Raw genomic sequence first — 12,202 nt, forward strand, 5'->3', positions numbered from 1 at the left:
TCAGACATCACACATCAGAAAGCTGCAGGCTCATCTCAGCAGCTTTTGTATTTGTATCTTAGCAGGGAACTTGTCCAGCCTTCACCTTCTTTTTCCTGCCACTTTCCTGTCTGCTCAGGGGAGATCATTCAGAGAAGACTTCACAGCGTTTCCACTGCTCAGCCATGCTACTGTTGCTCATCTCAATATTGGGGATATTTGCCCTGAGTGAGTAAAATTTCTTAGTGGTCTGTAGTTCTACAGACTCTTAGTACAAATACAGTTCTTTTCATAGTGATGTCTGCATTGCTTTTAGTGACGTGACATTGATTTTGCAGGAGATTCCAGAGGCCAGTCAGTGACCCAGCCTGATGATCCTGTTTTGGTCTCTGAAGGAACCTCATTGGAGCTGAAGTGTAACTATTCCTACGGTGCAACTCCCTATCTCTTCTGGTATGTCCAGTACCCCAGGCAAAGACCCCAGCTGCTCCTCAAGTACTTTTCCGGGAACACGGTGGTTCAAGGCATTAGAGGCTTCATGGCTGAATTTAAGAGCAGTGAATTTTCCTTCAACCTGAGGAAATTCTCAGCCCATTGGAGTGACTCGGCTGAGTACTTCTGTGCACTGAGTGACACAGTGCCTGGGACTGCAGGAGGAGTTGAACACAAACCACTCGCGGTGGTGGAGTTTTCAGACACTCGAGATCGCTTCTTGTTTTATTTTAAGCGATCTTTTGCTATATGATTGCAAATGAGGCAAAGAGAGCTGAGCAGACAGAGGTACTTTTATATAAGCCCACAGTTCCATGTCTGGTAAATTTTATTTCGGGAACTTTTTACTTCGTTTAGAAACCACATAACAATAAATAGTTAAGATCCTAGAATGATGTTCTTATCATGTACTAATCAGATGCTTAAGGACTTGCCTTTAGGTTGACTGTTTTAAGGGATTGACTGTATGGGTTTTCATTTACCACTTTGTGTCTCGCTCAAGACAGAAAACAAAAGATGAACTGCTCATGTCTCTCCCTGAAAATTTGCCTCCTTAACTTGGTCATTCACAGAAAATTGTCTTGAGTTGTTTTCCCCTGGGTCTCACTGTGTTGGTCACAAAGTGTTAGAATATTTTCTCTGAATATTTATTTCACTTAGGAGGAATTCCGAAGTTGGTTAACACGAAAGAGATTGATTAGAATCTTATGGGGCTTAGAAAACTGTTATAGTCATGTTAGTTCTGGTAACTATTTAAGAATAGTACCTAAGGAGAATGGAGATTTATAATTCATTTATAATTCATTCATCTAAAGAGTTTTTCTCAGTTATAAAAGTAGCTTCTCATTCTTTTGGTATTCTCTTAAATTCTATAAATCTACACCAGAAATTTGTGAATATAACTCCTTTGTACTTTCTTCCAGCTATGGACATTTCCACCCCCTGCCTTGCTTTCACCCTGTTCTTGTATGATTTCACTGTTAGAATGTTAGAGTTTGATTCTTATATGTTAAAATTGTGGTAATTAATCAGGTAGTAAGTTTAGCAGTTCAAATTCTGTTAGAATATTGATAAGAATTTTAATGAATACTAGGATGATACTGGAACCAGTATAAATTTGTGATACATATAAACTTTTTATCTAGGATGGGAAGAATTGTATAAGAAGCTTTTATAGTCCTTGTGTTCTTTTTATTTTTTATTTTTTTATTTGTTGGAGGCTAATTACTTCACAACATTTCAGGGGGTTTTGTCATACATTGACATGAATCAGCCATGGAGTTACATGTATTCCCCGTAGTCCTTGTGTTCTTAAGGACTTGGAACATAATGAGTACTCTAGAGAAAGAGGAGAAGGAGGAGGAGGGAGTTTTCTGGTTGTCTATCTGGCCTACACTATAATGTATAAGGGGCTTTTCCCAGGTGGCTCAGTGGTAAAAAAATCCACCTGCCAATTCAGGCGATGTGGGTTCAGTCCCTGGGTTGGGAAAATCCCCTGGAGAAGGAAATGGCAACCCACTCCAGTACTCTTGCCTGGAAAATTCCATGGACAGAGGAGCCTGGTGGGCTACAGTTCACTGGGTTGCAGAGTTGGACGTGACTCAATGATTAAAGAGCAGCAGAAGCAAAATGTATAAGGAGATACGTGCACAGGAGCTCTCAAAACGCAAAGGGAATGAGTAGAGTGTGACCATGGTTTATCTTAGTGAAATGGTGAGTCTGAAAATAACAATAATTTTAGGACCTACTGATATGGTTTGTAATAAATGTGTTTAAGTGATTGCTGGGTAGGTATAAGGAAAGTAAATGAGGTATTGGAGAAACACAATTAAGAACAAGAAATGTATGCTCATTTAATGTCTCTTTCCCTTCCTCCCTTCCTTTCTGTTTTTTGCATCACACTCTCCTCTACTTCTCTTTCCAGGTGACTCACTGTCATTGGTTAAACCACATGCCCTGAAGGACTACAGGGGGCACTTTATCTAGGAGAAGATTTTGATTTGAAGTTTTTCTTTTGATTCTGAACTCAAGCTGAGTTTGAAGAAAAATAAGTCCTATACCAAGGATCCCAAGCAGCTGGGAAACCATAATCCAGTCTCCCAACCCTAACCCTGCCTGTGAAATCAAAGTGGTCTTCCTCCCTCCCTGGGTCCCTCCCTTCTTTCTTTTTATTAAAATTCATTGTTATTTATATGATTGTATGATTTTTAGAAGTTTTCTACAATAATAAATTATATTAGGAACAAAATGAAAATCTTGAACTACTTTATCTATGAAATTAACAATTTGGACTTTTCCAGTAATAAATTAGGGCTTCCCTGGTAGCTCAGCTGGTAAAGAATCCACATACAATGCAGGAGACCCTGGTTCGATTCCTCGTCAGGAAGATCTGCTGGAGAAGGGATAGGCTGCCCACTCCAGTATTCTTGGTCTCCCTGGTGGCTCAACTGGTAAAGAACCTGCCCACAATGCGGGAGTCCTGGGTTCAATCCCTGGGTTGGGAAGATCCCCTGGAGAAGGGAATGGCTACCCACTCCAGTATTCTGGCCTGGAGAATTCCATGGACTGTATAGTCCATAGGTTTGCAAAGAGTTGGACACGGCTGAGTGACTTTCACTTCCTAGCTAGTACCAGTTGGAAGACAACATGATAGGATGGTGCTGTGTGTAACAGGGTTCAGCTTGTGCTTTGAATCAGAGACCGTTGTATGTTACTGTCTCCATGTAGCCAGAATACATGGGACCTGGAATCAAAAGAAGGGAGTGGCTCCTCTCACTGTTACACCTAATAATCCATTAACAAACTTCAATAGATTTCCAAGCTAGCAACTTTATGCATGTAGATCTGGAGATCTTAGTCCCTAAGGGAAGAATTCTTTCACCAGAGGGCAAAACAATGGCTCCAGTCAGTGGACAATGAGACTGGATATTTTGGGCTCTCTAGCCATCAACTCAACATGGAAGAATAAAGAACCTATTAGCTGGAGTGATTGATCTTGAATAACAAGAGGATATTGCATTGCTTTCATAAAGTGGAAGCAAGGAATACTGTGTTTGGAGCCTCTTAGTACTTTCCTGTCCAGTGGCTAAGCTTAATGGAAAACATCAGCAGTCAAAACTAATACAGGACCATTGAAAATTCAGATCTTTCTGGAATAAAGGTTTGGGTCATTCAAACAGGCAAAGAACCAAGACCTGGAAGGTTATGACTTCAAGTTGTTTTTTTTGTGACATTTCATATAATAGGATATTAAAATTTTAATTATTAATTATTGATATTAATAATTTTAATTATTAAGTATTAATTAATTATTAAATTGACCCTTGTGTTAGGTTTCTAAGGCTGCCATAATAAAATACTTTAGCCTGGGTGGCTTAAGTAGCAAACATTTGTTTTCTCACAGTTCTAGATGCTATGAATCTAAGATTTGGGTGTCAGCAGGGTTAGTTTCTTGGAGGCCTCTTGCCTTTGTTTGTAGATGACTCCTTTCTCACTGCTTTTGCCAAGTCTTCCTTCTGTTTCTTCATGTCTGTGTCCAAATTTCCTCTTCTTCTAAGGACACTACTTACCTGGATTAGTACCCATATGACTTCATTTTATCTTAAGACTGTTTTAAAGGCCAGATACAGCCAGATTCTGAGTACTGGGAATTAGGCTTCAACATACGAATTTGGGTGGGGGATATGATTGTCAGTAAAAACCCTTCAGTAAATAAATGTGAAGTTCATAAATAAGACAGCTGAGGCCTTCCTTGATTAAAACTTTCCCTAATTTCTGGTACACAGAATGATTATGTATAATTTTGAGGATGAGGTTTCCCACTTTCTCTTGATGTGTTTTTAGAGAAACTTGAAAAGTGGTTCCTTTTAAATGACACATTTAAAAATGCTTCCTTAAAGCTGTTAGTCATAGCTGTCTCTGACTTTTTGCTGTGTCGGATTATGAAATGTCCTCATTTTTAGTTTCATCCTTTTCTGTAAGTAAATCTTAATTTGTGTTTCATCACTGCTAACTTTCTTCCACTCTTTTTTTCTGTTTGAAAATTAATCTTTTTGAACTTATGTCTTTTTAAAAAATTTGGTCTTACCTTGCAGAAATTAATTTTGTTCACTAACTTGGTGTCCTCGTGGACTCCTTCACTGCCCCTTAAGGAGAATTGATGTTCCTTTGGAATGTCTCTTTGATGGGTCTGGTGGGTTCACTGGGTAAGGGAGGGAGCTTCAATCCTTACACACAGGGCAGTAGGAACAACCAGCAATAGGGGAAGGGCCGTAAAGAGGGTAGTATATGCATAGTATGGAATACAGTACAGCAGAAGAACCTGTGTTAATATGTATATACATATATATATTAACCCATGTTAATTTAATAAGACCTACAAGATTTATTATTGAGTCCATAAAGCAAGTTATAGAAATGTATCACAATATGCATCATTTTGTATCAAATAAAAACTAAATAAAATACTAAAAATGCTATATATTTTCTGTTGGTTTGTATATTTAGTATGCCTACAGTAAGTGCCCTACATAGGAATGAGTTCTGTTCTGAGAGCACGTTCGTTAAGCCCAGTATGTTCGTAAGTCCAAGAAAGTTAGCCTAGGTACCCAACTGACACAACTGAGTATATAGTACTGTACTGCAATAGGCTTATAATACTTTGTCACACAATAATATATAACAAACAAGCAAACACAAAAAGTAAAGAAAACCCTTTAATCTCACAGTATAGTGCCTTGAAAACTACAGCAGTACAGTACAACAGTTGACATACAGGGATTAGCATCGAGTGAAGAGGCAGGAAGAGTTACTGATGGAGGAGGGAGAGGAGGTGGGAGATGGTACAGCTGAAGGGTCGTCAGCAATAGGAGACGGAGGGCAGACTGTGATTTCATTCACACCTGATGTTGATGGCATACGTTCTGCTTCCCTGCTGGATTCAATTCTATCTACCCTCTTGAAAAAAATGATCCAGGGCTAGTCTGGGTGGTAACTCTTTTTCTCATCATAAAAGACACAATATCACTGGACTGCATTCTGAACAACTGCTGCAAACTTTGAGTACTGTTCTATGTTCCGGTCCTCTGCCTCAGAAACTAACAGTGCCTATTCCAACAAAGAAAATCCCCTTGCCATTTCCTGCTTTGTGAATCTCTTTGGTTCTTTAGTTACTTCTTCCTCTCGTCTATCTTCATCCTTACTCTGGGCCTTCAGTTCAGATCTTCATTAGTAAGCCCCATGTTTGCATCTTTGAAAGCTCTCAACTTGTAGGTTCATATGTAGGAGACTTACTGTATATAAACCTATAGTAAACCTGCAGGCATCAATTCAAATCTATGAGTGATCAAAACAGTCAAATTTGGAAGTGAAGAGTCAAAGAGAATTTTAATTTATATTATTTCATAATTATTAAATATATTTATATTTAATATAAATAATATTTATATTTATATAAATTTATTTATAGATTTATAATTATTAAATAATTATTTTATAATTATTTATATTATTTTAATCCTCCATAGATTCATGAATTCCTCTTAATGTTACACTTAATAAAATTATAAAAGCTTTCCTAAAATTGTATCCATATTCTGCTATATTCTCATAAGAATGGGGGAAAGAGAAAGCAACCTCCTTTTAATAAGATTTTGTTCACCTGGCTCAAGTGAAATATTTCTCTCTCCTCTGGGATCATATAGCTTTCAGTACTTTCCTCTTACGGTCCTACTCTTTGATTCTTGTATAGTTATGTTTACTTTTGTTTTACTCAGTGGACTGAAAATGCTGTCTCATCCCTTTTACATATTCTTCAGATTTCATAAATTACCTCATTTACAGTAGAATTTTAGTAAACATTTATGCACTTATTTTGAACTAAGTAAAAAAAAATCAAATAGCAGTATATGAAAATTGTCAAATTATTTCATGGTATTAATTTTCATGAAATTCCATCTTAAAAGTAGAATTGGTTCATTTTTAATCCCCATTTAATCCTAGCAGTTATATTGTTTTCTGACCTTCAGCATTTCTTTGACCAAGAAACAGGAAGTGAATGGAGTTGGGGTTATGTAATGTTGAGTTGAGTGAATGAGTTCAGTCGCTTAGTCATGTCCGACTCTTTGCGACCCGGTGGACTTCAGCATGCCAGGCCCCCCCTGTCCATCACCAACTAGTTGGTCTAAAGTGAGCTTTGTTTCTGCACACTAGGGGGCGCTGTAGGCTTTGCAAGAAGTAAAGGCTGTTCCAGATGTTCCAAAGAGAGGAGCCCAGAGAACAAATGTTCAAACACAATTGGACTTTTTTCACACGCTAGCAAGGTAATGCTCAAAATTCTCCAAGCGAGGCTTCAATAGTACGTGAACTATGAATTTCGAGATGTTCAAGCTGGATTTAGAAAAGGCAGAGGAACTAGAGATCAAATTGCCAACATCTGTTGCATCATAGAAAAAGCAAGAGAATTCCAGAAAAACATCTACTTCTACTTTATTGATTATACTAAAGCCTTTAACTGTGTGGATCACAACAAACTGTGGAACATTCTTAAAGAGATGGGAATACCAGACCACCTTACCTATCTCCTGAGAAATCTGTATGCAGGTTAAGAAGCAACAGTCAGAATCAGACATGGAACAACAGGCTGGTTCCAAATTGGGAAAGGAGTATGTCAAGGCTGTATATTGGCACCCTGCTTATTTAACTTATATGCAGAGTACATCATGTGAAATGGTGGGCTGGGTGAAGCACAAGCTGGAATCAAGATTGCCAGGAGAAATATCAATAACCTCAGGGATGTAGAGGACAACTCCCTTATGGCAGAAAATGAAGAGGAACTAAAGAGCTTCTTGATGAAGGTGAAAAAGGAGAATGAAAAAACTGGCTTAAAACCCAGCATTCAAAAAGCTAAGATCATGGCATTCAGTCCCATCACTTCATGGAAAATAGATGGGCAAACAATGGAAATAGTGACAGATTTTATTTTCTTGGGCTCCCAAATCACTGCAGATGGTGACTGCAGCCATGAAATTAAAATACACTTGCTCCTTGGAAGAAAATCTATGACAAACCTAGATAGCATATTAAAAAGCAGAGACAGAAATGCAAATCAAAACTACAAATATCACCTCACACCAGTCAGAATGGCCATCTTCAACAAGTCTACAAACAATAAATGCTGGAGAGGGTGTGGAGAAAAGTAAATGCCCTTGCACTATTGGTGGGAATGTAAACTGATACAGCCACTATGGAAGATGGTATGGAGATTTCTTAAAAAATTAGGAATAAAACCACCGTATGACTCAGCAATACCACTCATAGGCATATACCCTGAGGAAACCAAAGTAGAAAAAGACACATGTATCCCATTGTTCATTGCAGCACTATTTACAATAGCTAGAACATGGAAGCAACTGAGATGTCCTTTGACAGATGAATGGATAAAGAAGTTGTGGTACATATACACGATGGAATATTACTCAGCCATAAAACACAACACATTTGAGTCAGTTCTGTTGAGGTGGATGAACCTAGAACCTATTATACTGAGTGAAATGAGTCAGAAAGAGAAGGATAAATATCACATTCTAACGCATGTATACAGAATCTAGAAAAATGGTACTGAAGAATTTATTTTCAGGGCAGCAATGGAGAAACAGCCACAGAGAATAGACCTATGGACATGGGGAGAGGGGAGGAGAGGGTGAGATGTATGGAAAGAGTATAACATGGAAACTTACATACCATATATAAAATAGACAGCCAACAGGAATTTGCTGTATGGCTCAGGAAACTCAAACAGGGGCTCTGTATCAATCTAGAGGGGTGGAATGGGGAGGGAGATGGCAGGGAGGTTCAAAAGGGAGAGGATATATGTATACCTATGGCTGATTCATGTTGAGGTTTGACAGAAAACAACAAAATTCTGTAAAGCAATTATCCTTCAATAAAAAAATAAAAAGAAAAGGAAAAAAAAAAGACTATTTTAAGTGCTTGCAGCTAAATTGTGCTAAACAAGTTGTCAAAACTTGGGAGTGTACCATAAAAGAAAATTGATACAGATAAAGTCAACCTACTTGCATGGGGAAAAAAAAAAAAAGCAGAGACATTACTTTGCCAACAAAGGTCTGTCTAGTTAAAGCTATGGTTTTTCCAGTATTCACGTATGGATGTGAGAGGTAGATCATAACGAAGGCTGAGCACCAAAGAATTGATGCCTTTGAACTGTGGTGTTGGAGAGGACTCTTGAGAGTTCCTTGAACTACAAGGAGATCAACCAATCAATCCTGAAGGAAATCAGTCCTGAATATTCATTGGAAGGATTGATGCTGAAGCTGAAGCTCCAGTACTTCGGCCACCTGATGTGAAGAGCTGACTCAAAGGAAAAGGCCCTGATGCTGGGAAAGATTGAAGGCAGGAGGAGAAGGGGATGACAGAGGGTGAAATGGTTGGATGGCATCATCCACTCAATGGACATGAGTTTGAGCAAGCTCTGGGAGATGGTAAAGGACAGGGAAGCCTCTGTGCCGCAGTCCATGGGGCCACAAAGAGTCAGACAAGACAGGGACTGAACAGCAACCAGAGAGCACAGACCAGTCAGATGATGCACAGCAGAGGTGGGGAGAGGGGAGCAGTGTTCGCGTAAAGTTTATCTAAATTTTCAGCTTTGTCTTTCTCTACAGACTTAGGAAAGCTGGAGTCCTTACCTCTCTAAATCCATTATGAGGATGATTCTCTGAGCAGAGGTAGAGGAATGGGGATATTAATATTACCGAGGTCTGTGAGCATGGAAGCCCAACAGGAAATATCTCCATTACCTGTTGTCAATATTTAAATTTGTGATTAAATTCTCCCAATTCCCAAGGAAGTTTTCATATATCTCCCCTGAGACTAGAAGAAGCAAGAATACTCAGGAGCAAAGAAGAAAGGATTAAAAAGTAAGAAACAGATAGAAAGAGGAAAGAAAAGGACAATATTTAATTTGACCAGCAGTGTGTATCCTTTTCAGAATCAGCTGTGTAGCGCATCTGTCTGCCTGTTGGGCAGGAGAAGGAGGGAGGTGGAAGTTAAGTCAGAATGGACATTATACATATATCCTGTGTTTCTTTTAATCCACTGAAATCTTACCAGAATAATATTCTGTGCAGATGACAGCTGTACCTTCTGGGTTTCTAGAGCTCTCAATTTCAAGAAAATGTATCACTGTCTTCATACACACTGCTTGTATCAGTTTTCTTTTATTAGAATTTACATATAACTGAATTCTTTTTTAAAAATAAGGTATAATGAACATATAGCATGGTATTAGTTTCAGGTATATGACACAATGATTTGATATTTATATATAGTGCAATGATCATTACAAATCTAGCAACATGTGTCATACAGAATTGTAATTTTTTTTTTCTTATGATGAGAGTTTTCAAGATCTACTCTCTTAGCAACTTTCAAATATGCAACACAGTATTATTAACTATAGTCATCTTGCCATACATTACACCCCACAACATTTATTTTATATCTTAAAGTTTGTACCTTTTGACCCCATTTATCTATTTCATTTCCACCCCTCATCCCTGCCTTTGGCAACCACTAATTTGTTCTCTGTATCTATGAGCTTGATTTAAAAAAAAAAATACTCCACATGGAGTGGAGTATTTATATGGTATTTGTCTTTGTCTGACCTACTTTACTTAGCATAATGCCCTCAAGGGTCATCCATATTGTAGCAAATGACAATGTTTTATTCCTTTTAAAGGCTGAACTGTCATACAACTGAATTCTTAAATGCTCAGTCATTCTAAGTAATTTGGGAGTGAGCTCACTCTATGATTCTTTAAGGCTCCATTTAACACAGTTGAGACACTGATCTTCTCAGAAGTAGCATCCACCCTTTCTCACACACTCTTGCACAAACTTTTCTTACATAAAGTGTTTTTTAAATGCCTTATATCTTCATATACTACAAATATTGTTCCTACCCTCCTGCACTGTTTGCAACCACAGTTTTGGAGAGATTACTGCACAGTCTCCCTGGGTGGCTGTGGGTGGAGCTTCCTGTTAAGTGAATGACCGAGCTCAGATGTGACTGGTTCTCAGTAATACTGGTGAGTTCCAGTAAAACTGGAACATTTTGACAGTAAGAAGAGAACTTCTCTGGACCCAAGACTCTACACCCTCCAGAGTGGGGGCAGAGGTACCCCAGTAACTGAGCAAGGAGTCATGAAGTGGTGGTGGGAAGCCTTGCTGGGGCTTCTGTGGGTCCAGGTTTGCTGTGAGTCTGGGTTGTCCTAGGGTGCAGCTGGGGAGGGAGGGAAGGTGAGCTGACCCAGAGCTCCTAGATGGTCCTACATCCTCATGGGTGTTTCCTGAGATAGTTTACAGTTCTGGAAACTGCGTTCATGACTCCCCTGAGATATCATATGTGTTTGTTTTTCTCTTTCCAAGCAGGGGTGAGAGCAGTGAAGGTGGAGCAGAGCCCTTCAGTCCTGAATCTGCAGGAGGGAGCCAACTCTATTCTGAGGTGCAATTTTTCTGCCACAGTGAACAGTGTGCAGTGGTTCCAGCAGAATCCTGGAGGCAGCCTCACCAGGCTATTTTTCATAGCTTCAGGGACGAAGCAGAATGAAAGACTGAGTTCCACAGTGAATTCTAAGGAGCTGTATAGTACCCTAGACATCACAGCATCCCAGCTGGAAGACTCAGCCACCTACCTCTGTGCGGTGGAGGCACAGTGCTCCCAGGTGGCCTGCAGCCTGTGCCCAAACTGCAGCTGCCTCAGCCCCGCCCCTCCATGGGCTGGCACATGTCCCCACAGTAGCCTTTGATAGAAGGTTGAGTCAGTCTCTGACTCTGCAGGATCCTAAAGTGGGTAGCAGTAAACTTTGTTGATCAATTATTACAAAATAAAAGTTTATATGTCAACATCATAATAATGCTTGTGGGAAAGATATTAGAATTCTCTGAAAATGAGAAACTGTGGTTTTGAAAATTGCTGTTACATTGGAAAGCAAATTTTCATAAGTGTAGAAATTGAAATTGCATGTGATAATAGTTTCAATGAAAAAGAATAGTATTTTCATGTTTGAGTTAACCCAATGAAACAATTACTAACATAGAAAAATAATTTATACTCACTTCTCCTGTAATTCAACACTGATATGATGTATAAATAAGCACTTAATTATAAATAAGTCATGAAGCCACTTTTAGTCTTATATGCCCTCTGCAAGTTACAGAGAATGTCAGTGAAAACATTAAAATGTCCCTGTATAAATTTATATTTGGCATTAAATTCAGAATTACATGAAGATGATTGGTTTGAAGAATTAAGTCATTTCTACAAAAATTGTTCCACTAGACACATCAACTCTGGATTTACTAGAATTTATATTTCAAACTAATTTATCATATATTTATATTATGTTGTTATAGCATACAAAATACTCAAGAGCTCTAGTATCAGTTATATCAACAAAAATATTCTCAAAGTTAAAAATTATCAAAAATTTTGTTTACAATCTTACATTTACCAATAGCAACTGACATTGCTTTCAATTATATTAATTGAAATTAAATTGTTAAAGTTATAATTTTATGTCCTAATAAATTAATTTGCAGAAAAGCAAGCCAGGCAAATCTTATTATCAAGATATGATATTAATAAGTATTTGTTATTAATTTATATAGAATTAAGATCCAAAATATTTTTTGCAAGTTGTAAATTTATATTGTT

At 38.2% G+C, this 12,202-nt stretch overlaps 1 gene segment (V, D, J or C); it reads left to right on the forward strand.

The window, feature by feature from the left end:
• LOC133066911 (T cell receptor alpha variable 8-3-like) lies at window positions 1-724 on the forward strand. The segment is given in 2 exon segments: window positions 1-207; window positions 318-724. Coding segments are annotated over 2 exon segments (450 nt in total).
• The last annotated feature ends 11,478 nt before the right edge of the window (window positions 725-12,202 follow it).

The sequence above is a fragment of the Dama dama genome, chromosome 12 (genome assembly GCF_033118175.1).
Source record: "Dama dama isolate Ldn47 chromosome 12, ASM3311817v1, whole genome shotgun sequence".
Classification (NCBI taxonomy): domain Eukaryota; kingdom Metazoa; phylum Chordata; class Mammalia; order Artiodactyla; family Cervidae; genus Dama; species Dama dama.